At 40.4% G+C, this 26,833-nt stretch overlaps 2 protein-coding genes across 3 annotated transcripts in view; one reads left to right on the forward strand and one right to left on the reverse strand.

The window, feature by feature from the left end:
* Positions 1-843, reverse strand: part of cbfa2t2 (CBFA2/RUNX1 partner transcriptional co-repressor 2) — a 65,250-nt gene extending 64,407 nt beyond the window's left edge. Inside the window, exon 1 of the mRNA XM_077530616.1 lies at positions 330-843. Coding sequence (XP_077386742.1) covers positions 330-342 — 13 coding nt within the window. The 5' untranslated portion in view covers positions 343-843. The remainder of the gene's footprint in view (positions 1-329) is intronic.
* Positions 1-26,833, forward strand: snta1 (syntrophin, alpha 1). Of its 2 annotated transcripts, XM_077530619.1 has the most exons (9): positions 1-104; positions 355-680; positions 5,816-6,001; positions 20,896-21,091; positions 21,160-21,349; positions 22,163-22,293; positions 22,551-22,747; positions 24,254-24,441; positions 25,518-26,833. In XM_077530619.1, exons 2-9 carry the CDS (start codon positions 392-394, stop codon positions 25,608-25,610), a joined length of 1,470 nt encoding a protein of 489 aa, XP_077386745.1. In that variant the 5' UTR covers positions 1-104; positions 355-391; the 3' UTR covers positions 25,611-26,833. The 2 variants fall into 2 exon arrangements, with proteins under 2 accessions (XP_077386745.1, XP_077386744.1); XM_077530618.1 differs by lacking the exon at positions 1-104 and having other exon boundaries at positions 233-680.

The raw sequence follows: 26,833 nt of genomic DNA on the forward strand, positions 1-26,833 counted from the left end.
ATAAAGTTACAATGGAAACAAAATAACAGGGCTTGTGTTAGTGCTGATTAAAATGTGTTTCTTCATTGGCATTTGGGCTGCAGTATCTTTCCAGCACTTCTGAGGTAATTGCAATTGTATTTATTTACACGCTATGTGAGCAAGAAACGCTTAATTCGAACTAGGCTGTGTTACAGTCAGTGTACAATGGTGTCACTCTCAATTAACTTTAATTCTTATACTACTCGTGGATAAACCTCTTTGGAGGACAACATACTGCGAGGGCGTACAACTGTGCATGAGGGAGTTGTGTGAGCATGCATGCGTTTGAGTGCGTGTGTGCCCCCTACCCCAGCCCTCCATATCTCTCCACAGGACCGCCAGCCCCGTCTAGAGTTATTCCAGGAATGCGATGAACATGGCGGCCGCGATGAAGGCGCAGAAAACGGGACTGCTGGAGCTCCGGGTGGCCGTGGACCGCTGGACCCGGGTGCTGGCCACTCTCACCGAGGACACGCTGACGGTCAACCCCGGCGAGAGCGCCGAGGAGACGGCCAAGCCCAATACGAATTCCGCGGGGGCGATCAACGGAGATCCCCCCAACCTCAGCTCGTGTCCCGTCCCGGAGACCATCACCAACGTGAAGCGCACGGTGCGAGTCACCAAGCAAGATGTCGGGGGACTCGGGATTAGTATCAAAGGTGAGTTCAACTTTTTCATACTGGACTCAAATATGGAGCGGCGGCGGCGCCATTCAAAACGCCCGAGTTGAGTTCGAGTGCAACTTCTTGCCGCCGAGCGTAGAAAACTTGGCTGGTAACTTTATAAATGCGTTAGTCTCTGGTATTTCGAAAGAAAGCAGCTTGTTTTGGGTACGAATGCGAATGTTAGGGGCAATGTTTAACGAACTTGTGTGGCCCAAAAGTTGACAGCCGCCATGCTTTATTTACCCCAGTGTGGAGCCTGATTAGTGTTATTAAGCTAGCTGGAGCTAGGAAAAGATTAACCTTTTTTATGTCACGTAAGATTTTTTTAGTGTTTAAAAACAGACACAACAACAACTCTCCTTTCAAATTGTGTTTTTCATTTTGAAATATGTTCATTGAGAGTGAGGCAGGCTAAAAATAAATCAAAGGAAGAGGGCGTTTCATTAATGAGATAATTTACCTAAAACGCCAGGATAAGCGATTAACGGGGATGGATGAATGTTGTCATGAGACTCATGTTGCCATGTCTGTTCTGTTGCACATTAAGCCATTCATTTGTTTTGAGTTTTTCATGTAGAACAACCTTAGATTGCTAACATTGAACACAATTAACCACTTTAAATGTTTTGGCTAGCATGTTAGCATTAGAGTTTTAATTATTTTTTTTATCAACTTTATTGAACCATATAATAAGTACAAAACAGTATACCTGAAATAAACAAAAATGATGTTAGCATTAGAGTAGGCTCACATAAATGCATTACATTATGTAAATATCATAATCATAAATGCCTGGATGTTAGGAATTGTCTATAGGAAGGAAAGAGCTTATTTATTTATTTATTTATTTATTTATTATTATTTTATTTTTTTTACATTTAGCCTATAGACAGATCTAACTGTCCATCTAGAAGATCTATACTAAATGATTATTACTTTATTACTATTACATGAAAATTGGTGCAGTGTTCAATACATTTATGTGACTGGTTCCTCCCAATGGGACAAGACAACAACCTCCCCAGTCCCCGTATATCTAACATCAGACTTGCCTAACTGTGATGTGTACTCAAAACAGCGTGGCGGCTGTTTGAAAGCCTTTTGCAATCCTGTTTACATGACCTCAGCTGAGGTCTCGGTAGGAAGGACGGTTTGTTGGCCAGTTAAAGTTTTGTAAATAAAATGGATAGTGATCATGCTGTAGTTGGATTTTTCTAAATGCAAACAGAGTTTGTAAGAAGTCAGAACACTGCTTTTAGGATGCCGGAGCTGTTACTGTTCATTCCATCCAGGCAAACATGGTTTATCTTAATCAGGGAGGATTTACACGTCTATTACACAAAGATCCTGCAAAGTCACATTCGTGGCACATCACGGAACCTTTTGTAACACGTTAATTGCTGCATATAGCATTGACATGATAGAAGGTGGGACTATTAGCATTAGCATCTAGCTTCTTTGCGTGGCGATCACTGCAAGTGAAAGCATTTGATTGCCGCAAATAAAGTCAAATCTAAGTCTAAGTCTAACAACTGGTGTCACAGGGCCCACATCTGTCCCCGCGGGTGGGCCAAATGGGTGCCTGCCCACCTTGGCATGTACTACCTGAGAAGGCACAACAAAAATGTCAACTTTTCCAGACAGTGCTAAAGGTTCTTATGTCTTTTTTTAGTCTGCAGTATGCACACGATGACAAGTCATTGGTCGCCGTTGCTCCTCATTATAGCCGATGGTAACATGTTCATTTGAGCCTTCCATCACTCTGACAACAATGGAGCCTCTAATGGCAAAACTCTATTGTTCATCTCTGTGAAACTGGGTGGCTTGTAGAGCCACACAGCTTGTTTTTAAAACAAAATGATTGCTGGCACCATGCTGGCTTGATGTTGTTGTTACAGTGCTTCTTTGCTTGGAAGGCAAAGATGAAGAAGGATGGGAGACAAGGCAACAGAAAGCAAAAACGAAAAAGAAAAGGAGGCGAGATGTTGGTCTCCTGGCACCACAGCGAGTGAACAGCTGAGAGGAGCAGCCGGCAGTTGTCATTGGTCAAAGATGAAAGCTATGTATCAGGGAGTGGACCGCCTGTGTTAATTTTAGGGAGCCCACCCCGGCTTTTAGAAAGCGCGGAGGCAGTCAACCTTCACTCTGTCTGCTGTCTAATTTAAGCAGAGAGTAAAGTTCCAGGTCTCCAGACAGTGTCTGGTCAGAGTGTAGTCTTGTCATCTTATGTCTGGTTTAAGCTTTTTTATGTTTTGTTTTGTTAAATCTATTTATTTTACACTGTGCTTTGAAAGTCGCCCCAAGTATTTCCAAAATTAATTTAAGCGGAGCACGAACAAAACCACAGGTAACTTCATGTAATTTAATTTATTATATAAGTAACAAAACAATACATATATTATAAATAAAATCATATTGTTATAAATGACTTTAAAGTATATACATGTATTTACAACAACAATTTGCAAAAAAATGTACGAAGTCGAATCTTATATCTAACTGTAGGTCAAAAATAGATACGAATTGAATCTTAACTGTGATGTACCATTTCTGTTAGCCTAGCTTCATGTATTTTTTCTTCTAGGTTTAATGGGTTCTGTTAAAAAATCGTTCGTAGCCACGGCCTGCGACCGAAAGCTAAAGCTAACCACAGGAGTGTTCAAGGTGTACAGAGCGATCTGGTAGGCGTCGGCAATGTACGTTTTAGAGCTGTTGTTGACGACAACAACAACAAAATCCTCAAGAAGTCATTTTGGCTGTCTGTAGATAGACAGTGCTAATGCTAAAAACAAAGCTAACGAAGAAGCAACATGCTTAGTTACTTTATTAATCGTGCCTTGATATGTGCTGGAAAATCATAGAAATACACAAATACCTATAACATTGGGAATTATATTGATCCACTTAAAATTATGACACACCAGAAAGTTGACTGATTTTTGTACGACTAGTTAAGTCTCTTTGGATCCCCGGCGCCTTGCTCAAAATTGAGCCTCTGAAATTGGAACTGGAATGGGTTGGCAGTTGGACAGCTCAGACTACTGAGCCAACTATCCTTTCACTGTCGTTGGATATTAGGACACATTGTGCTAATCGATGACGATGCACTTCTAGTTTTGTTTTCATTATTCAAAATCTTATTCTGAAGAAATTGAAGGTCAAATAAGTGGCAGAGAATCAATTATGTTCAACATTCCAGCTTCCACTGTTTAGTGCAAATCCTGCCAAACATTGCAACTTGTCAATGTTGTTTGAACCGCTCACACCAATTTACCTGTGTCACCATTTGCGTCACCACACCCCCGCTATACCACATGTCATCTGAACGACACTTTGTCAGCTTGGAGGTGCGGGCGTGTGCGTGACATAAGAAGACAGGGTGGGATGATGAAGGAATATGTGAGGATTAAGTGTTAGACGGATGGTTATGGGAAGAAATAATAATTGTGAGTTCACTGACTGTAGCATTGCCTTCATAGATTTCAATGTATGAGACAGTATGATTGGCAGTATTTTATTTTCTGAACTCTACAAATTGCTCGTAAAGCAGTCCACGTTTTAATTGTAACCACAATTCTATTAGTATTGTATTTTCTTGTAGAAATTGCCCTTACGTCCCGCCTAAAAGCACAAAGTATTGACTGACTCGGCTCCTCTGGGCATTGCCTCATTTCTATTACTTAGTCATGCAGCAAACGACTTGTCTGATGCCACCGAGGTCAAAAGACGGGGAACCCATTCTGTCCAAAACTCGATTGGGAATGTGCTCGACATGCATAGGAGGAGCGAGGCCACTGACTCATAAATCCCGCGTGGAGCAAACTTGCGCGAGACATCTTTAAAATTAATTGAATGTCTTAACGTCTTTTACAATAGATAATGACTGCCTGGCCCCAAGACCAGAGTTCAACTGCCAGCTGAGTTTTAGTGACCATATTTCCTCACTTGATAACCTACGGAAGCGTAGAGTTGCCAATGTGAAGTAAACATTTTTGGCTGGCGAGTATGTTCGAACATACTTGCAAATATGTTCGACTTCGAACGTATTGAAATATGTTCAAACATAGTCGCAGATATATTCGAACATAGTCGCAAATATGTTCGAACATAGTCGCAAATACGTTCGAACATACTCGCAAATATGTTCGAACATACTCGCAAATATGTTCGAACGTACATGTAGGCTACATGCTACAAAGTTAGCATACCTTCCCATAATGCCACGGGGTATTATTTGCGCATGCGCGAGTGAAAACAAAACCCCATTTTTTTAGGCATTTGGGCCACATTACCAATTCATTAGAAACTTAAGTAGACAAAAACAGATTTTATTCGTAACTTTTACGATTTGTTATGTCTGCCGTGCATGATTTCGGTTCGTCATTTTTTCACTTGCGCATGCGCAAATAATACCCCGTGGCATGCTAACTTGGTAGCATGTAGGGGTGTGAATTGCCTAGTACCTGACGATTCGGTCCGTATCACGATTCATAGGTCACGATTCGATGCAATACCGATTAATCCCGATATGAATTTACAAGTCGATTCTTGCGCTTTTTTTTTTCAAATTTGGAAAATATCATGAAAATGTATTTATTTATTGATCTTATTGAACTTCAGTGTTATAACTGTGAGCCACTGTATTTAACAAACAGGTTGTAACCTTTTTCATGTTAGAACAGCATTGAAATAAAATATTATGGCTTAATGCTCCATTAATATAATATTCTTCCATGCTTAAGGTGTGAAAGTTAGACGTTTTGTTGAATATTTTTCCATCAAAAATGGACATTAAAAAAATCGATTCGGCTGCCTATTGAATCGATTCGAGAATTGCGTGCTGTCGTATCGCGATATATTGCCGAATCGATTTTTTTTTAACACCCCTAGTAGCATGTAACCTACAAATACCTTCGTACATATTTGCGAGTATGTTCAAACATATTTGCGAGTATGTTCGAACATACTCGCCAGCCAAAAATGTTTACTCCACATTGGCTCTACGCTTCCGTAATAACCTGCTAACCTTTATTTAACCCGAGTAAAAGGAAGACATGTGATAGCCTGGTTCCACTTTTAAACATTAAAGCTCCAACAAGCCAAGTCCTGATTGGCATCATGTCGTGCAGGTGGGAAGGAGAACAAGATGCCCATTCTCATCTCCAAGATTTTTAAGGGCTTGGCCGCCGACCAAACGGAGGCGCTTTATGTGGGCGACGCCATATTGTCTGTCAACGGCTGCGACTTACGGGAGGCCACGCATGACGAGGCCGTGCAGGCCCTGAAGAAGACCGGCAAGGAAGTCATCCTTGAAGGTAAGACGTTTACACAAGATTTACACACAAACACTTTAGATGGACTACAACAGTGCCAAAGTTCTTGTGCTGACCTTGCCTATACGCTTTTATAGAATTGAATTCATTTTCCATAATGCTGGTTCAGTGTCACATGATCATTTCTCTTAAATCATTCTTTGATCGCACTTATCTTGGTACATTCAAATAATGAGCTTCCGTGAAACCAGACCAAAGAACTAAACAGAATACCAATGAAGAGATGTATTGAGGATATAAAGTATTGTGTGATGGTGCTGTGCTGCAACGAAACACCCGCTATGCCGTGGAATGTTTAAAGTGAATATCAGCAGGCTTTTTTTTCATTATTTGTGCCACCAGAGCTCATGTAGGGAGGTTTGAAATGGAATGGGAAAGTGACACACTTTGTAGAATTTTAAGTGTGAGATCAAACAAAAAAAGAGGGACTAAATATTCATGAATTTCCAAACTTCGTCATTTGCTTGAACTGCTAACTTTTATGTTCAATTGTAGAAGTGTTTTTTGTTTTGTTTTGTTTTTTGTTTGTTTGTTTGTTTTAAACTGAGCCTCAGCACATCTTGTAGCATCACTACTGCTAGCTCATCCCAACTACTTTGAGGTTGCAAACTCTTCTCCTTGACAGTTTTACTGGGGCGAATGACTTGAGTGCACAAATGCAACACAAGCTGTTACTCCTCTGTGATAACCAACATTTGATTTGTCATCATGAACAAGATTAACATGTGGGACTTTAAGGTCCAACCATTTACCGAGTAGATTGGTGAGGACAAGTCTAACCATACCATAATAAACTCCTACCATACTGCACACCTTAGGATACGGGTGTAAGCCCAATTCACACTGGCTGCGGAAAGGACGCGGTGCGTTTTCCGTACGGCTCTCCTTCACGTGGGGTTCACGTTGGAGAGATGAGTTTACCCAATAACAACTGTGTGTATAGAGTCCTATTTGTAAACATTAGCCACGCTTGCCTGTTGTCACATCGATATGCTTTTTGGACATTATTTCTGGGACTTCTACCATGGCTGTTCTACCATGCGTAAGTACGTTTTGTGTTTAAATAGTGTCATTTTGTCATGTTTAATTTATTCTGAGCTCTTTTTTTGTCTTAAATGTCCGACTCCTGTCACGCTATGTAGCTATTTAGCTTCCCTCCAAAAAAAAAAAAAAAGTTTGTTTTATTTTGAAATATAATGGATTGACCTTGCTGCGAGATGCCCGACTTCCTGTCCGGCTTGTGTAATTTCTTCAGCTTCATGAAATTCCACATGAAGTGTCCGGAAAAAAATAGAACGCTTGCGGAAACCTTCCGCATCACCACAGTCGTACGGCCGCCGTACGGAAAACGTCCGTTCCACAGCCAGTGTGAATTGGGCTTAGACTTATTTTTGTCGCGGGCCTCTTTGTAGTTACGGCTTCCCGTTATAGCGGTGAAACCAAATAAATGTTTAATGATCTTATTTTGTCATTATACATTTACACAACAAATTGATGGATTACTAGTTTTGAAATCAGAAGTCAAGGATAATAAAAGATACGATAAAAAGTGTAATGCAAAAAAATATTGCAAAACCGCAACGTTATTATTTATTACGCATGACAATTGGACATTTTGCTGTAGATTTTAGCAAGGATCATGGAAGGTGACACATGAATTGCTTTTGCGGACCACTTAAAATGTTGTGGACTGGATCTGGCCCCGTGCCGTAGGATAATCAATCAGGGTAATATTTTAGAGAAATTGGACAGTCGGGCCTTTACCAACTTCAGTCAAACAAGGCGCAAATGTTTTCAATTTGGACCAATGTGTGATATGTGGTAATCTTTCAATTAAATCTTCAAATTGTGCATGATATTCATCAATCTTTTCTATGTACCTCTAATCCAGTTTAGATGTTTTTCCCCCCACAGTACAGTCTCTGTTTTATATTGTTCCTCTGTATTTCACTGTTATTGTACAATTTTTGTTTGTTGAACTTTAACGTGCATACATTTTAATTAGTTATTTAAGCATAGTGTTTAATGTTACAAAGGCGAAGTATTTTTTTGATTTGGCACTTGGTGTAAAACATTTGAGAACCACTGAATAAGGTACTGCATTTTAACGATAGTAGATGGTGCAAATTCACCAATGTTTGTGTGCTCATTAGCAACCCTGCTGGCGAGTTTTATTGACTTCATCCAGTGGAGCAGGGTTTGCCGACAGGGGAGCTCAGCGCTTCTGCCTTACTTGTCCACAGTCAAGCAGAAAAAGTGTTGATAGCGGACAGCTCAAGCGGTGCCGCTCTGTGATCCGTCAAGTCGGGAGTCTTGTCGGGGAGGTTCTCCCTTCAGTAGAGCAGCAAAGAGACCAGGATGCTCACAGTTGAAAAGTGTGCACTACTTTATTTTTTTTAACAGCCAGCACTTATTTTCGCTCGCGTTACATGATTGTATCTGCAAAGAGAAGATTTATTCATGAGTGTGACATATGACATATGATGCGGGGCCTCAACATGCTTGCAAACTCACATTTTTTTTAAGCACATGTACTCTGCTGAAAATGTTTCATTGAGTTCCCAATTGGATCAAAATTCACTTTTCCTATCTCCGTTCTCCCCAAACCTCTCACCATGAATAGGAAAGTGCGTATGTGTGTTGTCAATCGGACTCCTTGAAAGAAAATCAAACTTGCGCTGTTCTCATTCCCATGCGGGTGCTCTCTTCACCTCTACGCTGCCCTCTCTTCCTGTCTGACTTTACATCAAGATGTGATGGAATAATCAATGTGTGTGCATGTGTGTGTGCATGTATGTGAGAGGAACAGTAAACACCTGAAAGGGTCAGATAAATATAAAACACCAGATGAAACCATAAATCCCCAGCTGCCTTCATTTCCTCTCAGTTATATTTACAACCGTGTACGTGCGTGTGTGGGGGGGGGTGTGTGTATAATACTTGTTTGTTGTTAAACAATAATTTATTTTTGCTTTAGTTGTTTGAGTGTTATTTTGAAACCCCAACCCTGATTTAAGACCTCAGCTCTATCTTGAAACCCTAGTCCTGGATTAAAACCCTACTTTGAACCCCAACCGTAGTTTGAAACCCTTCTTGTAACACTTAACACTAGTTTTTGTGCCCTACTTTGAAACCCTAACCCTATTTTTTTGAAAACCAACTTTGAACCCTGACCCTGACTTCAAACCCTACTTTAACTCATTCGCTCGCAGTCATTTTCACTGAAGCAACCCCTTTCGCTCCCGACTGTTTTCCTGGATTTTGACTGATTTTGCGAGGCCCATAGAATATTGTGTTCTATTGCTACAAAAAGATTAAACCTATCAAAAGAAAGATTAAAGTCTCTTTTTTTTCCATCAAGAAAAAAAAATATTTCCATCTGTTTCCGTTTTACAGTAATTAGCATTAGTACATAGCTAACTTTCATCATTATTCACAAATCTGCTTAGAACTGTGGGGAAATCAGCTTGTTTTTAACATGGCCCTGGTTGATCTCTTATACTCTGCTGCCACCTTTTGGCTGGTTTTGTAATAACTACCATTGTTTCAACCTTTCTCTGTATTAGAGAGGCTGCATCAAAGCCTTCTGTATGCTCTAGCATTAAAAAAGCATAAAAAACATAAATAATATGTCTTTGGGACACTTAAAACATTTATAATAGAACGCATTTATACGTTTTTGGGAGCAAATGAGTTAATGCCATACGTTAAAACATCAACCCTTCTTGCAACTCCAAACCCTGGCTTTGACACTCTACTTTGAAACCCCAATCCTGATTTAAAACTACTCAAAACTCAAATTACACACACATTAGATTGAAAATCTACTTTAAAACCCAACATTGAAACATCAGCCCTGGCTGGAAACATTTCTTTAATATTTTGAATGGTCAAACCTGACTCTTTTTCTTTTCTTTTTTTTCATACCCGAACACTATTGGCACCATTTCCAATGGAAAACAAAAATCTTTTTTCTTTGTTTGTTTAATTATCACGACTCAAGATCAAAACGTTCTTTTGAATATTTCATTCCAGAGTCCAAACAGTGAAATGGAACCTCTGTGCATGAACATTACCTTGACTGTTGGTTTCACTTTCCACATCACGTGTTTTTGCCTTCCTGCCAAATTGGTTTCCGTTGTCTAGCGGTTTGTATTTTCAAACACAGCTGCGCCAGCACGCATTCGTTGAGGTGCCATAATACAGTCATATAAAACATGATTTTTACACAGTGTACACAACTCCGGCGCAGACTTAAACTCAGCCCCCGAGTTACTTTGTGCAGTTTGCAGTGCTGCCAGGACATTTCTGGACACAGCTGGTTCTCTCTCCCATGTCCTTTTTTTTTTTCATCACTTCGTGACTCACTGCGCACACACTAACACACACATGGATTAAGCAGACTTAGTTATGGAAGCGCCGCAGCGGCAGTCTTTCCATTGTTGTAGTAACTTTTACTGGCAGGCAGGGAACGCGTTTCAGATGTTTTGTCAGCTGCATCGGGCCGTCCAGTCTGTGCAATGGCAATTAGGCTGCTGGTCACTGTGCAATCTTGAACCGTTGCCTGAATGACATCATCTATTGACGCATGCATTTGGGGAAAATAGTTTGAAAGCCAAGGGGAGGGAAAAGAAATGTTCAGTGGAACCTGTAACGATTACCTTACAAACCCAAAAGTTATCCAGTTTGGAGTTCAACCAAAATGTTATTGGAAAAATATGTCTCAAAATGCAGAGTAGAATTAGTGGTCGGTTTTGCTTGCCTGAAAGGAGTTTGTGTGTTCTCACTATCATTTTATGGGTTTTCCCATACTATGTGAATTACTGCTGTAAAAAAGTGTGAATGATTATTTCTGGTTATCGTACGTTCCAAATCAGTGATTCCCTGACGCAGCCGGATTCGTTGTTAATTACCGATTATCAATCTTGGACAGATTTAATATTTGCAATTGTTGTGCTTGACAATTTTCCATGGGAAACATCAATTTTGACACACCATGCTATATAGGGATGTTCAATCGATACCACTTTTTTAGACCGATACCAGTACCTATACTCAAATCTTCAGTACTCTCCGATACCCATATCAAGTGCTTATACCATGAGTAGGGATGTAACGATATCCAAACATCACGACACGATATTATCACGATATGAAGATTACGATATAAAAAAGGTCACAATATTGTAAAAAAATGAGCTCATACTAAAAAAACACAACATTGTTCTTTTGTATAATACAGCAATGAAAAATATTTTAAACATTAGATATTACAATTTATAAATATATATATTGAGGCACTTACTTGCTAATGCAAACACATTGAATTCATACACATATTGACTCGCTTCAGAAGCATATTACTTATTTTTCATCTGACCATTAGCGTGGATTTGAAACATCAAAAGGCCAAAACATACCTTGTGAAAATTCAACTGCACTAAAGAAACTAGCCACTAGAGGGAGCTACAACTGCACAAATGAAAATCAACCCAACTTTTTTAACAGATAGGCTGCTTTTAATATCTGTGATTGGTTGTTACCTGAAACCTGAGCAACTGTGATGTCATCTTCAGTCGACAGCAAGTGGCAAAATGGCTGCCCCTGAGATGGATTAAAAAAAAAAAAAAAAACGGCTGGATTTTGCTGCTTAACTCATATTCCACAAACACAATACCAACCAGAATACCATATTTAGACAAGTGGGCTGCATAGAACATATTGTCAAAAAAATTGGGGGGAGGGGTTGACTTCTTCTTTTAATATCTGCATGTGTGAACCCCTTTTTACTCGCTCAGTTAGTTAAGCACAAATGTGTGGATAGTCAGGCAGTCTTTCTGTAATTACTGGAGCATGTTTTTTGTGTTTTTGTACACATTGGCACTTGTTTGTCCTTTTTTGGCTATTATCAGTGGCTAATTGATTCAATCAGTGTCAGAGGCCTCCTGTGAGACAAAGCAACCCAGTTGGTTGGTCAGTCTCGGGTGACGACTGCGTGAGAACACAAATGGCGGCTTTGTCACATCCTAAGTTCTTGGCCTTGTGCCACGACGTTCTGCTTGATTTTTACTATGCCGACAGTGTCATATCATGGAGCAGATGGATCCAAACAAAATCGCACCAACTGTGATCATTAAGCACATAAATACCGCTTTACCAAAGTGTGAAAATTCCGTGTGCGCAAGCAGTGATGTGTTTGGCTAACGCCTGGGGTGCGATTAGATTTTTGGGGACGTTCATCTGTGCCTGTGACGCTTTGTCAGCACTCTCAACAGGCGCTAACCCCCAAATCTAATCTCTCGCTGTCTGTTTCTCTGCCATACGCACACTTGCACACCTGCAACCGATCTTTCTACTGGCTCCAATATAGCCATCCACTTGAAATAGTACAGTATGTTAGTGAGATTTTATTTATTTTACGGCTTCTACATCCGCGCAGAGACGTCAATTTTGACTTTGTGCCGTCATCACTGTGCCTATAGATGGTTTGAGTAGCTGATCCAGTGGCGTGGTGCTGCTTGGCATTCTCAAGACATTCTACTTCTCGGCCAGACAAAATGATTCTTAGTCCGAAAACGCACTTTTTCTTTAATAGCCCGACTGAATCCCTCAAGAATGCCTTTCTTCATTCGTTCTATCGCTCAGATCATCATTCTTGCCTCTCACTTTACTCTCATCCCTTCCGCCTAGAATTTCTTTAATTAAAAAGGTCAGCAGTAGGCTGTTTAAAATTAACATGTCTTACTTCAGGTCATGGGGTGAGATTTTTATGTGCGATTGTGGGGGGAAGTGGCTAATTAGTGTTATCAATGTGAAGTGAAAGGCACAATCAAACCTCTATGTCCCACCAGCAACAAAAAAATGTACTTTGGAGCTGCCAAAAGTAATCGATTATCAAATTAATCAACAACTATTTTAATAATCGAGTAATCATTTAGAGCCATTTCTTAATTTAAAATTGTCCAAATCCTCTGATTTCAGCACAGTAATTGTTCCCTAATTTCTTTAATCCTTCATGAAAGAAGACTGAATATCGTCTGTGTTTACTCAAAGACATTTGCAAACATCTGTTTTTACTTCGGAAAACAATGACCAAACCTGTAACCTAGTACAACATTAACATTAAGTACGAAATAAATGGCAATCACTGGTTAATAAACAGTAATCAGGGAAAAATACTTGCGTAATACACTTAAGTGCAAAATTAAAATGAATCCAATGAGTTAATTGATTGAATAATCGATAGATTAATCAGTTCTAAAAATATTCGTTAGTGACGGCACTACGTCCAGTCTCTCACGCATGAGACAGAGCCGACCTCTCAAAGGGCTAATTTCAGCAAGACAATGAATAAGGTGCTACAATTCTTGGTTTTTGTACCATTTTGACGAAAGGGTATCCCAGACATGTTATTGAGACACCTGGGAACATCCTTTTTATACTTGTCAATTAAGAATGTTATACATCTAAAGTTTGTATGGCAAAAGTGTGGCGGATTGACTTCAGCTACTGAACAAATTGTAGGTCAAAAGTCATCCCAGTAGAGACCAGAGAAGAGGTTCCACTGTTTGTTTCTTTCTGTCATCTCATTAAAAACTTGCCAGTGGTCACAATCACAGAGCAGTCATCCTCATGCCAACTTTGGTCCTGCCCCAAGTTTACGTGCGGTATTATCCCCGCTGCGAAAGCTTTGACCCTCTGGACACAAAGCTCGGTTCTTTTTCCTTTGGATCTGCTGGCCCGTGAGCAAATTGCGCTTACGCACAGCAAGGGGATGGATTATCTCGCAAAATAACAAAGCTTGATCAAATCGCAACTCTTGCCCGGAGGGCCGTCCTCCTCTGTAGTGTGACGTTTGCTTAGCGGGACCCCTTCTGCACCCCGCTGGCTGTTCCAGGGCCCCCCGATAAATTAGCGGCCAGGCCTTTTGTCACCGTGGACTCGGCTGAACCATCTCGCCGCATGATGAATGAGTACATACTGTGTTTGTGTGCGTGCGTGGATTCGGCTTGACTCCCCCAGACAGAATGTTGGAGAAGTCGCCTTTCCACTCGCCTCTTGTCCTCAGGCCAGATCCTGTTCAAGTTTGCTTCACTTTCACTTTGCGGAATTAGTATAATGAACTCTCCTGACACTCCATGCAAAGTAATCACATCGGTGCTTTGACAGAATGTGAATGAGTTTACTAGTCTGATTCAGTGTTCTCGTCTTCGCTGCCGTACTTTGGCGCGGCTGGCAGTGAGCCATGATCTTAATGAGATGGGCTGCGGGAATAATGAACTTATCTAAATCATTCAGGAGAGGAGAAACTCTCTCGACAGATGACTGACAATGCCTGAATGAAGCACACCTTAAGTGGGGAAACACACGGGCAGCACGTTATTTATTAATGGCATGTTCGCTCACACGTTGCTTGTGGTTTCAGTAAAGCGAGTATGTCTTGCTGCACGGTTTCAGTTTAAAGAGCAACTTGGAAGTAATTTCATAAAATGCTCAAAAGGGTCACAAGTGATTATATGTTAGCATTAAGCTAGCTGACTGAGACAAAAAGTCATTCAGTTTAAATACTCGACGTGTAATTCTCTTTGTCTAAACTACATCTGAGAGTGGCAACCGGCTCGAAGCCTCTTTTTTTGAAGAGTTGTTTACAATCTGCCAAACTGCTGCTAGCTGTGAAGTGAGTTGAGTTCACTGGCACCATACAGCGCTCATATCACAGATTTTTGTTGCAAGTCAAAGCAGAACAGAGATGGCTAAACTTAGCACCACGATACAAAGAACTTTCTCCAGTCGTCTTAGTACAGTATCACTTTTATAATACTTCCGTTAAGAGTTTACAACAGCAAAAAAAGCTAATAGTAGCAATTAGCATAGCTTCCCATCTTTTTTGACCGTCTTCCCTTTGTCTTCATAACTACTTACAGAAGTGAAGCTTTTTCGCTGTCATGGAGGTGACAATGAGTGTCTTATGCTATGTAGACACCGCTAATTTTGTCATGTTTAGCCACGTTAGCGATCCAGCCGTAACTCGTAAGTAACGGAGGCTTTGCAAAACAATGCACAACAGGCATTCCACAATACAAACAGCAAGGTCATGCGGGTGTACAAGGAAAGCCTGGCGGCCCGCCAGGCCTGTAAAGCACTGGGGGAAACTCTTGTATAGCAAGTCTTTCATTGGCGCTAGTGGCGAAGAGAACTAACTGAGAATTCCCAGCTGATAAAATGCCCCAAATTGCTGCTTATAAATGTAAACAAATGAGATCTGCAGTTGCAGGAGGGAGTTCCATAGATGGACTTAGTATCATCCAATAAGAGCTCAAATTTTCAGCCATTGTCGTATAATCGCATGAAATCACATTTTGGGAAGTAATGCAGGTATGTCCACGCGAGCCTCACAGTGTGATCATGATGGACAGGTTGTGTGCACGTGCTGCATCTTTGAAATATTTGCACTTTGTTGTAAAAACTCCTCTTTGTCATAACTTATTGTGGCCAGTAATATCTTGTTTTACTTTGACTAATCCAAGTACACTGAATGGGAAATGGTAAATGATTGTGATTTATTATGTTTTGGCCTGAGATACTGTATAGTTTCTTTTTTGTCTTGTTGGTGCTATAACATTGGGACATTGTTTGCCTGGCATGCTTTACAGAGCCAACCGCATGCTTCTGAGGTCGCTGGCTGACCAATGACATTCCAGCCGTTCCCACGGTTACCAGCGAAGGGGGCGGAATGGCTGCTCTTTTAGCAAAATTTCTTACAATACTGATGACTGAAGCCACCTCCAACCTTAAATGGCAAACGCTTGTGGAAGATGATCAAACACCATTTTGCTTTTGAAGATTTTCCACAGGAAATAATGGGACATTGAATAAACCTGTCTTACTTCCATGGTTTTGGTCAGAGGGTGGAGTCTTTTCTGTTTGATTTAGTCAGGATGACTAAGTCAAAGTCAGACAAGAAGATATATGCCGGGGATAAGAGAAAACAATGCTAGTCAGGTACAGCACAGTCTTTGTTGAGTGAAGATAAAAGAGAAGATCTGAGAAGTATTCTTTTTGCACAACCACTGTAAGATTCTTCTGATGGGTGCTTGTTGTTATTTCAAGAATGTGAAATCATCTTTTAGCCTAGCCCAGGTCTCACAGATATTATTTCAAGAAATTTAGTGTTAAATAGATCATGAGACTCAATATTCATGTCTGGGAAAAAAAAAAAAAAAAGACTTCTCAGCCTTTGTGGCACATTTTCCCTTAAAATGCCTGCCTTCCATTGGAATTGGGGAGTGTATGGGGGGAACGTTGATTGAAAGTCTAGCTTTTATTACTGACAGAAACACAACTCAGCTGTCGACATATGTGCTCAACTAGAAGGTGGTAATCTGACATTTTTGGGGTTTTCCTTTTTTTTTTGGCAGATATATGTGCCCCTTGCGTGCTGTTGTTTTTATTTTCATTTTGCTGCCTTGACGCAAAGGCGGAACCAGACAGTGTGATCACACATTCTTTCATGCACTGATGACATTTATCAAGTCAAAGTAGCAGGCAGTATTTATTCTGTCATGTTGTCAGCTGTGACTGACAGCTTGGTGGGGGGATTGATTGGATGTGTTTATAATTATAATTCAAAAGCAAGTCATCTGGCAGTGCTTTTGCATTGCAACTAGCGTTTTTGGACATGGTACTTTGGCTATTTGGAAACTGTACTGGCAGAAGAGACATAAACGCTTTTCCAAAAAACAACAACTTTGTTTTGAGTGAGTAATGTCTAAACTCAATTGGCTGAAAATGTCTGTTCAGGATTTGTCAAGGAAAGCTTTGAGGGGGATTCTGTGGAAGAAGCAACTCATGTACACGCACACAAAAGTGGTCTCACTGGTTGCCAGATAAGCTGAAGTAATAACAGTGCCATCTCAGCTAATTTTAGCCTCTGTATTGAATGTGCCGCCCCTGGAATTTGTGGCAACATATCTGGCTGGGCTTTGCTGGATGTACCAGGTCTTGTTTTCTTTTTCTCTTACTTTCAATTTCCTCTCCTTTCTCTCTCTTGCTTCATTCCTTTACTCCTTCCTAATCCTCCATCCATAGCCTCTCATCATTTCATCCACAACTTACTCCATTCCTACAGCTATTTGTGAATCCAAAACTGCCATGAAAAGAATGTAGCTTAGACGCTAGTATCTCCGTGTATGTATGCCACAAAATCAATGGCCCTTCCTTCTTGCAGATCTTGCTGCTACTTGTTTCCAATAAACCCATTTTACTGTAGTTGGATAACTGCAACAAGCTTGTTACACTTTGACAAAGATCACTAACCAAAATGCAAACCTTGATGTCTGGCTACATGGCGCCATCTCCTACTAGAGGAATGTAATAAAAATAACAAATAACCCATAACTGCCACTTTGTGAAGAAATCCACTTAAATCCACTCTTACCATGTTTAACCTCGTACATTAAATCTGAGTGCTCTTTGTCCTGCAAGGTGGAAGATGTTTGCAGCAAACATCCTTCATTTGGCACGGGAGCAAATAGACAGAAGGTCATTTCTGAGTCATTAAGTACACCAATTGATAGCTACTTGAGAAATGTAGCAAGTACCTGATAGTCTTTCTTTGCACCTTACTAGTAACTCCAGGCCTCTAGGCCAAAGTGATCTTTTTCAAAGATTTAAAAAAATAATAAAAAAAAAGTATAGAAAAGCTTATTTAGGGTGAAAAAAATGTTTTTAATCTGGATTTAAAAGTGTTTACACTACTGGGTTGACTTTACTTCTGTTGGAAGCTAATTGCATTCATGTGCAGCATAACAGCTAAAAACAGCTTCACCGTGTTTACTTTGAACTCTGGCCGCCACTAGTTGACCCATAGGCGTTTTTCCACCGCTGGAACTTTTGGAGAACTTTTCAGTTTACCTTGGTAAAATTCAGTTCATGCGTTTTTCCACCAACAACAATTTCCAGGGTAGTTAAATTCCCCAGGGGCCAACCAAGTACTATCTCAGCAGCAGGGTCTTGCTGAGCCAGGCAGGAACTTTGAGGGGGCGGGCTGCAATGACCACGGCTGATTGGTCAAATTTGGGGCCGTTGTTTTTACATCGGCTGGACTCAATCAAACTCATTTGAATTAATTACAGAGAACTGTAAGACCCTGTGGAAACACAATTCTAAATTCCCTGCTGAACTTTTACAACCAAGAACTCCCTTTACCCAGAACTCAAAGTTCCTGGCCTTGTTGGTGGAAAAGCAGCTCATGTCTGCAGATCTCAGAGTCCAGTCAGCATTATAGACCATTAGCAGAATTCACAGTTGATTGGGGCCAGTTTAAAGCCTTTAGGAAGACCCCCTACAATAATCGAGTCTGCTAGAGATAAAAGCATGAAGAAATGTACTTTTCGAATTCAAAATTGTGGCCCTACGACTTAAAAAATATGCATATAATATTCAGCCCACGTCTTTTCAATTCGTTTTCGGGAGTTCATCCGCCTCCAGGTGTCCACATGTCCACTCTGACCGGTTGGGTGCAGAGATGTAACTCAAACTGTTGCTTTTCCATGCCAAAGACAACACATAAAGTTGGACCTTGCACATGATAGTTAACTTCCTCCAATACTTGCCTACCTTCCATGTCGGTCGTATGAGGACAGACATCTCTTCCGTTAATGAATTGCGTTTCGGAACGTCTCCTTAACCTGCGATCAGCCAAGTCGATCGATCGAGCTGCTCTTTCATTATATAGCCAAGTGAATCTGTTGTCGACATTTGACCCCCCCCCCCTGCTGAATGTTGTTTTAAAACAAAATAGCTGCATGAGAGGCTGCCTGCTTGACTGAGCGGCAGGAATGCCATCTATTTTGGGAACGGTGCAAGCCCCCCTCGCTCGCTCCCGTTGTCCCATCCCAGGGTTCTTTTGCTCCGAGCTACATGACTCTTTATGCTCAGCAAGACGAGAGCACTTCGCACTTCTTCAGTGAAACAAGATCTCTACCTTCAGCCTTCTGATTTAGTCCGCGGGCTATTTTTACTTCCTGCCAAACTCGTACCCCAGACCTTGGCCTGCTGCACCGGAGCTTACTCTGTGTGTGCTGTACATGTGTACAAACGTGTCAGTGTCATGGTTACAAAGTAAAAGTTGCCTTAGGTTCCGAAAAACTCCAAAGCACCCTTATGAAGAATGTCATGTAGCTATATAAAAAATGTTGCCTTTTTCAGAGATGTTTTTTTTAAAAAAAAGGCCATTTTGGTTTAAAGTGAGGTCTATTTTATTTTATTTTATTTTAGGTGATTTTGACATTTTACATTGGTCCTGAATTTCAATAGCATGCTATTTCTAGAATAATTGTCCAAATGGCACCAAGTACTTGACCTGGAACAAACGGAAGGTGAGAGAAAAGCTCAAATGTTTGGAATAATCTACATCACATATTTTCAATTGAGGTCTATAAGTAAAAGGTTCAACAATAAATGTTCTTGGAGAAAGGCGGCATCAAGACCTCATTGGAAAATGTGAGCAAATAACACATTGAATTTATACACTGTATATATATATGGCCAATGCCCACATAGTGTAGTTATGGCCACTTTAGTCTCCATTTTCCCTGTAATTATGGATACACAGAAGCCATTTGTCTGTCAGTAATGTAGTGGAGCTCACAGATTGTGAATTTCGCTTTTGAACAATCCCGCTGGTGACAGCTGGAAATGAAGTGTGGGAATCGAAAAAAAATAGCTCATCTTGATAGGATGCTGTTTATTTTGATATGTTTTGTATGCCATTCCACTGTAATGATACAGCAATTTTATGCTAATCGATATATGGGATGTAACTGAAGAAGGGACAACTTTGTATTTAAAAAATAATAATCTTCTTGCACATCAGGCATACAAAAACATAACACAAGCAACAACAATTAAATATACACTACTCACAAAATTTAGGGATACAGTATTGACTTTTGAAAGCTAACAGGTTTTCAATCCAACGATTCCAACACGTTCTACACGTTTCTGTGATTCTTCCAGTCTCCAGTCTCACTGTATTTTCTTCTTTGTATTTTTTAGACTGATGTCGAGTCACATATTTGGCAGAATAAAATAATAATAAACGATTATTTGAACGCTGGTTCGAGTCCAGGCTCGGACCTTCCTGGGTGGAGTTTGCATGTTCTCCCCGTGCCCGCGTGGGTCTTCTCCGGGTACTCCGGTCTCCTCCCACATTCCAAAGACATGCATGGCAGGTTAATTGGGCGCTCCGAATTGTCCCTAGGTGTGCGTGTGAGTGTGGATGGTTGTTCGTCTCTGTGTGCCCTGCGATTGGTTGGCAACCGGTCCAGGGTGTCCCCCGCCTACTGCCCAGAGCCAGCTGAGATAGGCGCCAGCAGCCCCTGCGACCCTTGTGAGGAGTAAGCGGTCAAGAAAATGGATGGATGGATTATTTGAAAGACTTAGTTTAAAAAAAAAAAAAAAAAAAAAAAAAGAATAATGCTTACAACAATAAAGATACGGATTACAGGAAGAATGACTGTTTTGCAATACTTTGTACTTTAGTATTTGTTTAACTATACAGCACAGAGAAAACATGGGCAATATGCCAATTTTATTGGCAAAATCAGACAATTTAATTTTAATTTTTATTTATTTATTTTTTAGGAGCTGTGTATTTTTGTTATCGTTGCAGATTTTTAAAAGCGCTAATATGAGTCGTTTGAATTGGCCGACTGATTAATTGGTCGGACCCTATTTTTAGTGCAATTCAGATTCATCTGGAAATTTCACCTGAAAGCCCGATATGTATCTCATACCTAGTCGCTCTTCATAGTAACTAGATTGTAACTTTTGAAAGAAGCGCTACCCTATTAGACCCTCCATTGTGATTTCAGTCAAGTACATCAAGGAAATGTCGGCCTTCTTCAAGAGCTCAGGGTCCCCTGGCGGCGCTCTCCCGTGGGACTCGCCTCCCCCAACGCCTCAGAAGGGTGCAGATTTCATATCCGCCGAGGCGAAGGAACCCCGCAGCATCCCGCTAAAAATGTGCCAGGTGTCCCGCAAGCAATGCCCCCCTGACACAGAAAACAGGTACATCCTCTTTTTGGTCCGTTTTGATTGGCGAGAAAAGTCAACACCGCTCATCTCTTTCTTGCCAGGTACTTCGAGGTGGTTTCTCCCAACAGGAAGAACTCTGTGTTTTTGCGGGCCAAAGACCCGGCCATGGCCCAGTCCTGGTACAACGCCATCCAGGCCGGTGCTGCCAACCTTTTACCACGAGTCAAGGAGGAGATGAAGAGATTGCAGCCTGGTATGGAAGTCAAACACTTGGGCTGGATTGTCGAGCAGGTAAGGAACAGGATCAAATGTTCGTATGAAAAAGGTGGAGGAAAGAACAATGCATTTCAGGACAAGCTCTATTATCCTTTCTGTCATACTTGTGTCATGCTTTTTGATTCCTTAACTCATTTGCTCCCAAAAACTTATAAATATGTTCTATTTTAAATGTTTTAATTGTCCCAAAGACATATTTATACATTTTTATGTTCTTCTATGATAGAGCATACAGAAGGCTTTGATGCAGCCTATGAACTGCAGATAATGGTTGAAGCAATGGTAGTTATTACAAAAAGGGCCAGCAGGTGGCAGCAGAGTATAAGAGATCAACCAGGGCCATGATGCGAACAAGGTGATTTCCTCACAGTTCTAAACAGATTTGTGAATAATGATGAAACTTAGCTATATTCTAATACTAATTGCTGCAAAACGGAAACAGATGAAAAGAAGAGACTCCAATCTCTCTTTTGGCTAGCTTCCATGTTATTATAACAATATTCTGTGGGCCTTGCAAAATCAGTCAAAATTCAGTAAAACAGCCGGGAGCGGTGAAAATGGCTGCGAGTGAATGAGTTAAGAGTCCGTCAACAAATGTTTGATGTGTGCAGTACTGAAGAACAAATGAAGCTTCATGACTGCTTCATGAAGCACTTGTGGTATTTTTTGACTCCTCTAGATGGCACTCTTGGTTCAGCGATGGAGTGGAAATGTACCCAATTTCCATTGCAATGGCCTTTAAATTGAAACCAAGAGCACCATCTAAAGTCGTAAAATATTATCGCCAATGCTTCATGAAGCTTCGTTTTTCTGATCACTGATGTGCAGGTGGTGCAGGGACCGGAGAGGCCGGTCCTCGCTGTGCTGACCGAGCGGGAGCTGCTTCTCTACCCGGCCTTGCCCGAAAGCAAAGACGCCATCAGCAACCCCGCTAAGAGTCACCCTCTCATCACCACAAGGTATTACATACATTAATTCTTTCACCCTAACCCTGACAGTTTTCGGCGTATCATATAAAAATATTGCCACACCAAGCCCATTTGAGTGATGATGGAGTCACATTGTCACTCTTTCCATGTCTGCCTCAGCAGATGTTCAGTTCGGAAAACATGAGTGAGATCAGAACTCATGAGTCATACTGCATTTGGTTACACCCTTTTTATACTTTTAACCCCGTTATCTCCTCTTCTCTAACAAATCGTCATGTCTGCCATAGGCTGGTCCACTCCGGCCCGGGCAAAACCTCTCCGCTCCTGGAATCGGAGCTTTCCTTTGGCCTGCGTTTGGGCACCAAGCAAGGTGTGGAGACGCACGTGTTCCGGGTGGATTCCCCCAAGGAGCTGTCGGCGTGGACTCACCTGCTGGTTGACGGCTGCCACATTGCCGCCGAGCTCATCAAGGAGGTCACGACAGGTAGAAACAAGGCGCTGACAAAATCAAATGTTTTATGATAGATTCTAGCACAGCCAGTCATGAAGCAGTCGAGTTGTGTGTGGGGGTGTGTGTGGGGGTTGGGGGGGGGGGGGGGGGGGGGAGAATCACCCATAAAGACAATAAAAGCATTTTAGCACGTGTACACAGCAGTTCACACACAACAGTGAACCCCTGCCGCAAATTGCCAAATAATTGACACCCTCCTAAAAGGGTTTTGTAATTTTTTTTTAGATGCCAAAATGGCAGCAAAGCACTTAAAGCAAAGAGAACCATAAAGCACCAACGCCAATCAACATTTATGTACACAATCATGTAACAAATGTTAAATATTCCGTAGTAAAATGATTTAACACAAATCAGTGAGCCTCATCAGTTGCGTTAGCTAGCATGCTAGCGTAAATATCAACAAACATGTACAGTCATTTAACTTAGCTTTTTGCACTTTTACACAGAATAAAAGTAAATTATAATAGCAAGGTAGACTTCACATGCTATTATTAAGTAGCTGCGTAGTGATACAAGAAGAAACATACTTTCACTTTGAGCTTTATCGTTCCACAACTTCCACTGTAGAATGCTTTAAAATTGATGGTAAGAACTCCCTCAAAGGCATTCAAGCACCGTTCAAATGATTTTCCCTCATTTGAGTCTCTTGATAATCGCTTTTAGTCCTTACATCAAAGATTCAAAATGATCCGTATTGTGTTTGCTTTTGACACAACCCACATGCTCACTCGGGAGACATAAACAACCGTCTGGTGTTAGGAATCGGTCATAGAGATAATGACGTCAAGAGTTGTTTAAATTTTATTGCAGAGAATAATAAAAGAGGCAAAATTTAGAGCAGACATCAACATGGTAGTTGACTTGGTTTTAAGTGAATATGAAGACGAAAGTCTAGATAAAGCTTCTCTTTTTTTTTCGTACTCATGGAAACTTACTTTTACTGTCTTAGGGCGACCTCTAGTGGTCATGTGAGGTACTGCACCACCCTCTCTATTACTGGCAACACAGTATGTAACCTAGTGGTTAGCACATCTAGGTTCTCTGAAAATTCTATGCTGTCTGTCGAAAATGGATGAATGAATATTGTATTGCATCTCTCATTTATGAACAACAATGTCATGTACGATGCTGGGAAGTTTACACAACCCTGTTTTAATGCTAGGTTTTTGTTGTATAAAAAAAATGAGACCAAAAGGTCATTTCAGAAACACTTTCACCTATAATATTACTTATAACATTTAGAATTCTATCTTTTCTTAATGTGATTGCACAAGTGTGCACACCCTCTTATAACTGGGCTTCCTGCTGTGTTCAGTATTAAACAATCACATTCAAACTCATATTAAATGGGAGTCATCACACAACTCTCGCCATTTAAAGTGTCTTTAATTATCCCCAAATGACGCTCAGGCATTCTAGTAGGCCTTTCTAGATTCAACCGTGTTTTTATTTCTATTTGCGATGTGCTGTAAACGTTAGCTTGCAGCTGGAACGGGAAGCAGTGCACCCTGGGCGTGCACATCGACGAGGGCTTCACGCTGTTCACCGAAGAGATGGGCGTCCGCAAGAGCGTCCTGCTGCAGCATCCCTTCGAGCGACTGAGGATGTCGTCGGACGACGGCGTCCGCATGATGTTCCTTGACTTTGGAGGGCCCGAGGCCGAAATTGTGAGTCAAACGCATATATTTCCTCATAATTGCCAGGTGGGTGTAGTGAAGACGTTTAATATTCTGTTATGTCAGTGGGCAATGGTTCGCAATTGACTTACTTGATTAGATCAAATGTGGGCACAATAATCAGGTAATCTATGAATATCATTTTAATTTCTTATTATTTTATTTAATTGTTTCTTGTATTTTATTAATCTATGACATGTTATTTATAGGAAGGCATTAAGTAGAGTGGAGGAGTTTTTGTTAAATGCATTTTTGTTAATTGCAAATATCCATCCATCCATCCATCCATTTTCTTGACCGCTTATTCCTCACAAGGGTCGCGGGGGCTGCTGGCGCCTATCTCAGCTGGCTCTGGGCAGTAGGCGGGGGACACCCTGGACTGGTTGCCAACCAATTGCAAATATTGTCAATATAAATATTAAAATATTTATTATAAATATAAAATAATTGCAAATATTATCAATGAAATATATTATAAATTTATTAGAATGACTACAGGTAATGTACAATAAATTCAATATATTTTAAATAATTATTCTAATAAGAATACAAACATAGTCAAATTAAAATGTGGATCAAATAGATGAAATTCATAACATAATTTAACTGTTATTAACAACAATGAGATATAGATTAGAGAGCAGGCCTTTATTTGTACAAATGCATTTTCATTTTACGATTACTACTTTTAATAATTATTAAATGATACTGTAATTGTGCATTATTTTGAATTTTAAAAATAAAAAGTATTTACGCTGATTATAAATAAATACTCTGAATATATGATTGACTTTAATACAGTATATTGCAATATTGTTTAAAAAAAAAAGATAAAGTAAATAATGCTAATTTATATAACAATTTAGTGTTATGTTCTTTAGTTTGACACATGATAATATGACTCGTGATAATTAATTAGGTAATGTTTTTGGATTGGAGTAAATTTTGGGTGTGGCATTTTTTCCCCCCACAATGCACCAGGGGATTGATTGATGGATCATAAATGTGAATAAACAGATAGAAAATGAATGGGATGGAAACTTAACGGATCCTTTTTTTGCACCCAGCAACTGGACCTCCATTCTTGCCCCAAGACGATCGTGTTCATCATCCACTCGTTTCTCTCGGCGAAGGTCAAGCGACTCGGCCTCCTGGCGTGATGACATGCGCAACGTTGGCTTTAGGAATATTTGAGGAATTGACAAAAAAAACAACAACCCAGACTGACGAAACCTCTTCTCCTCTCTTCCGGCTCGTCCTGGTCTCTCGTGGAAGGCCGGCGGACATTTTGGGCGTTGAGGACAGCTCATGATTCACGCATTGATTATACAGCAGCCATTTGCATTTTTTTTCCCCTCCCAATTTTGGTAAGCATCCCTTTACTTATATTGATGTGTGTCATGAATGTCTTGACGGTTGATGTTGGACAAACATCTATTTAATTAAAAGAAGACGGCTTTAGCGGAATGACGGGAGTCTGATCACTGCGTGATCTAAAATGGATATAAGAATTTATTAAGTGATGAACTTGCGAATGTTTAAGTTGCCTTCTCACAAAATAACATCTTTTGATGACCCCTTACCGCCAACCTCTGTTTTTATGATAATACTAAATAAGGACTTGGTATGACTGAAAAATGTCAGTTATTTTTATGTGACTTATTTTAGCTTAGCTGCACATTTGAATTAAAACTATTAAGGCTACTAACCATAAACTAGACAGACTTAAACTAAAGCAGGGGACACATATGCCGATAATCGGATTGGAGATATTTTCCCAACCATTTCAATCAGTCGGCAAAAGCCCGATTAGCCGATGTTGCTAAAAGCTTACCCTGTGGCGCAGAGTTTAAGAGGTATTTTTTATTTTTTATTTCCCCTCATGGAACAATCAACAGGAACAACAAACCTGATCAATATTTGTAATCGAGAGTTGGGACTATTTTTGTCCGCCTGGATGCTCCTGTGGCTCTCACAGGTTGTTCACAATTGCAGATTTTTAATTTTTTTTTTTAACTTGTTACAAAAGCAGTATTGAAAACATGTATTGATGAAAAATCTGTTAACATTCATTATGTGTGAAGCCTGCTTAACATGTGTCTCTTATCTGCATTCATGAACTTTTTAGTGAGCATGCACGTTTTCATTTATAATCACTTGAGCACACAAATGGCCTTCATCACAAAGTACTCGTCTTCGCACAAAACATGAAACGTCGCATTAAAAGTCATCTTTTTGTAACTAAAACCACCTTGTTATTCATAATATATGCCTCAACGCTATTCAAAATAAAATATGTATTCTTATTTAAACAAGCAAATGTGTGCCTTTTAAGGGTTGTTTGTACATAAACATGTAATAAACTTTGGTAACTTTTAACATA

This window comes from Festucalex cinctus, chromosome 8 (assembly GCF_051991245.1).
Source record: "Festucalex cinctus isolate MCC-2025b chromosome 8, RoL_Fcin_1.0, whole genome shotgun sequence".
NCBI lineage: Eukaryota > Metazoa > Chordata > Actinopteri > Syngnathiformes > Syngnathidae > Festucalex > Festucalex cinctus.

What these genes read in the sequence shown, in the direction of transcription:
- snta1 (XM_077530619.1), top strand. Translation starts at nt 392, where the DNA reads ATGAACATGGCGGCCGCGATGAAGGCGCAGAAAACGGGACTGCTGGAG. An exon ending in CAAGGAAGTCATCCTTGAAG is followed by an intron (nt 6,002 to 20,895) that starts GTAAGACGTTTA and finishes TTGTGATTTCAG; the next exon opens with TCAAGTACATCAAGGAAATG. An exon ending in CATCAAGGAGGTCACGACAG is followed by an intron (nt 22,748 to 24,253) that starts GTAGAAACAAGG and finishes TGTAAACGTTAG; the next exon opens with CTTGCAGCTGGAACGGGAAG.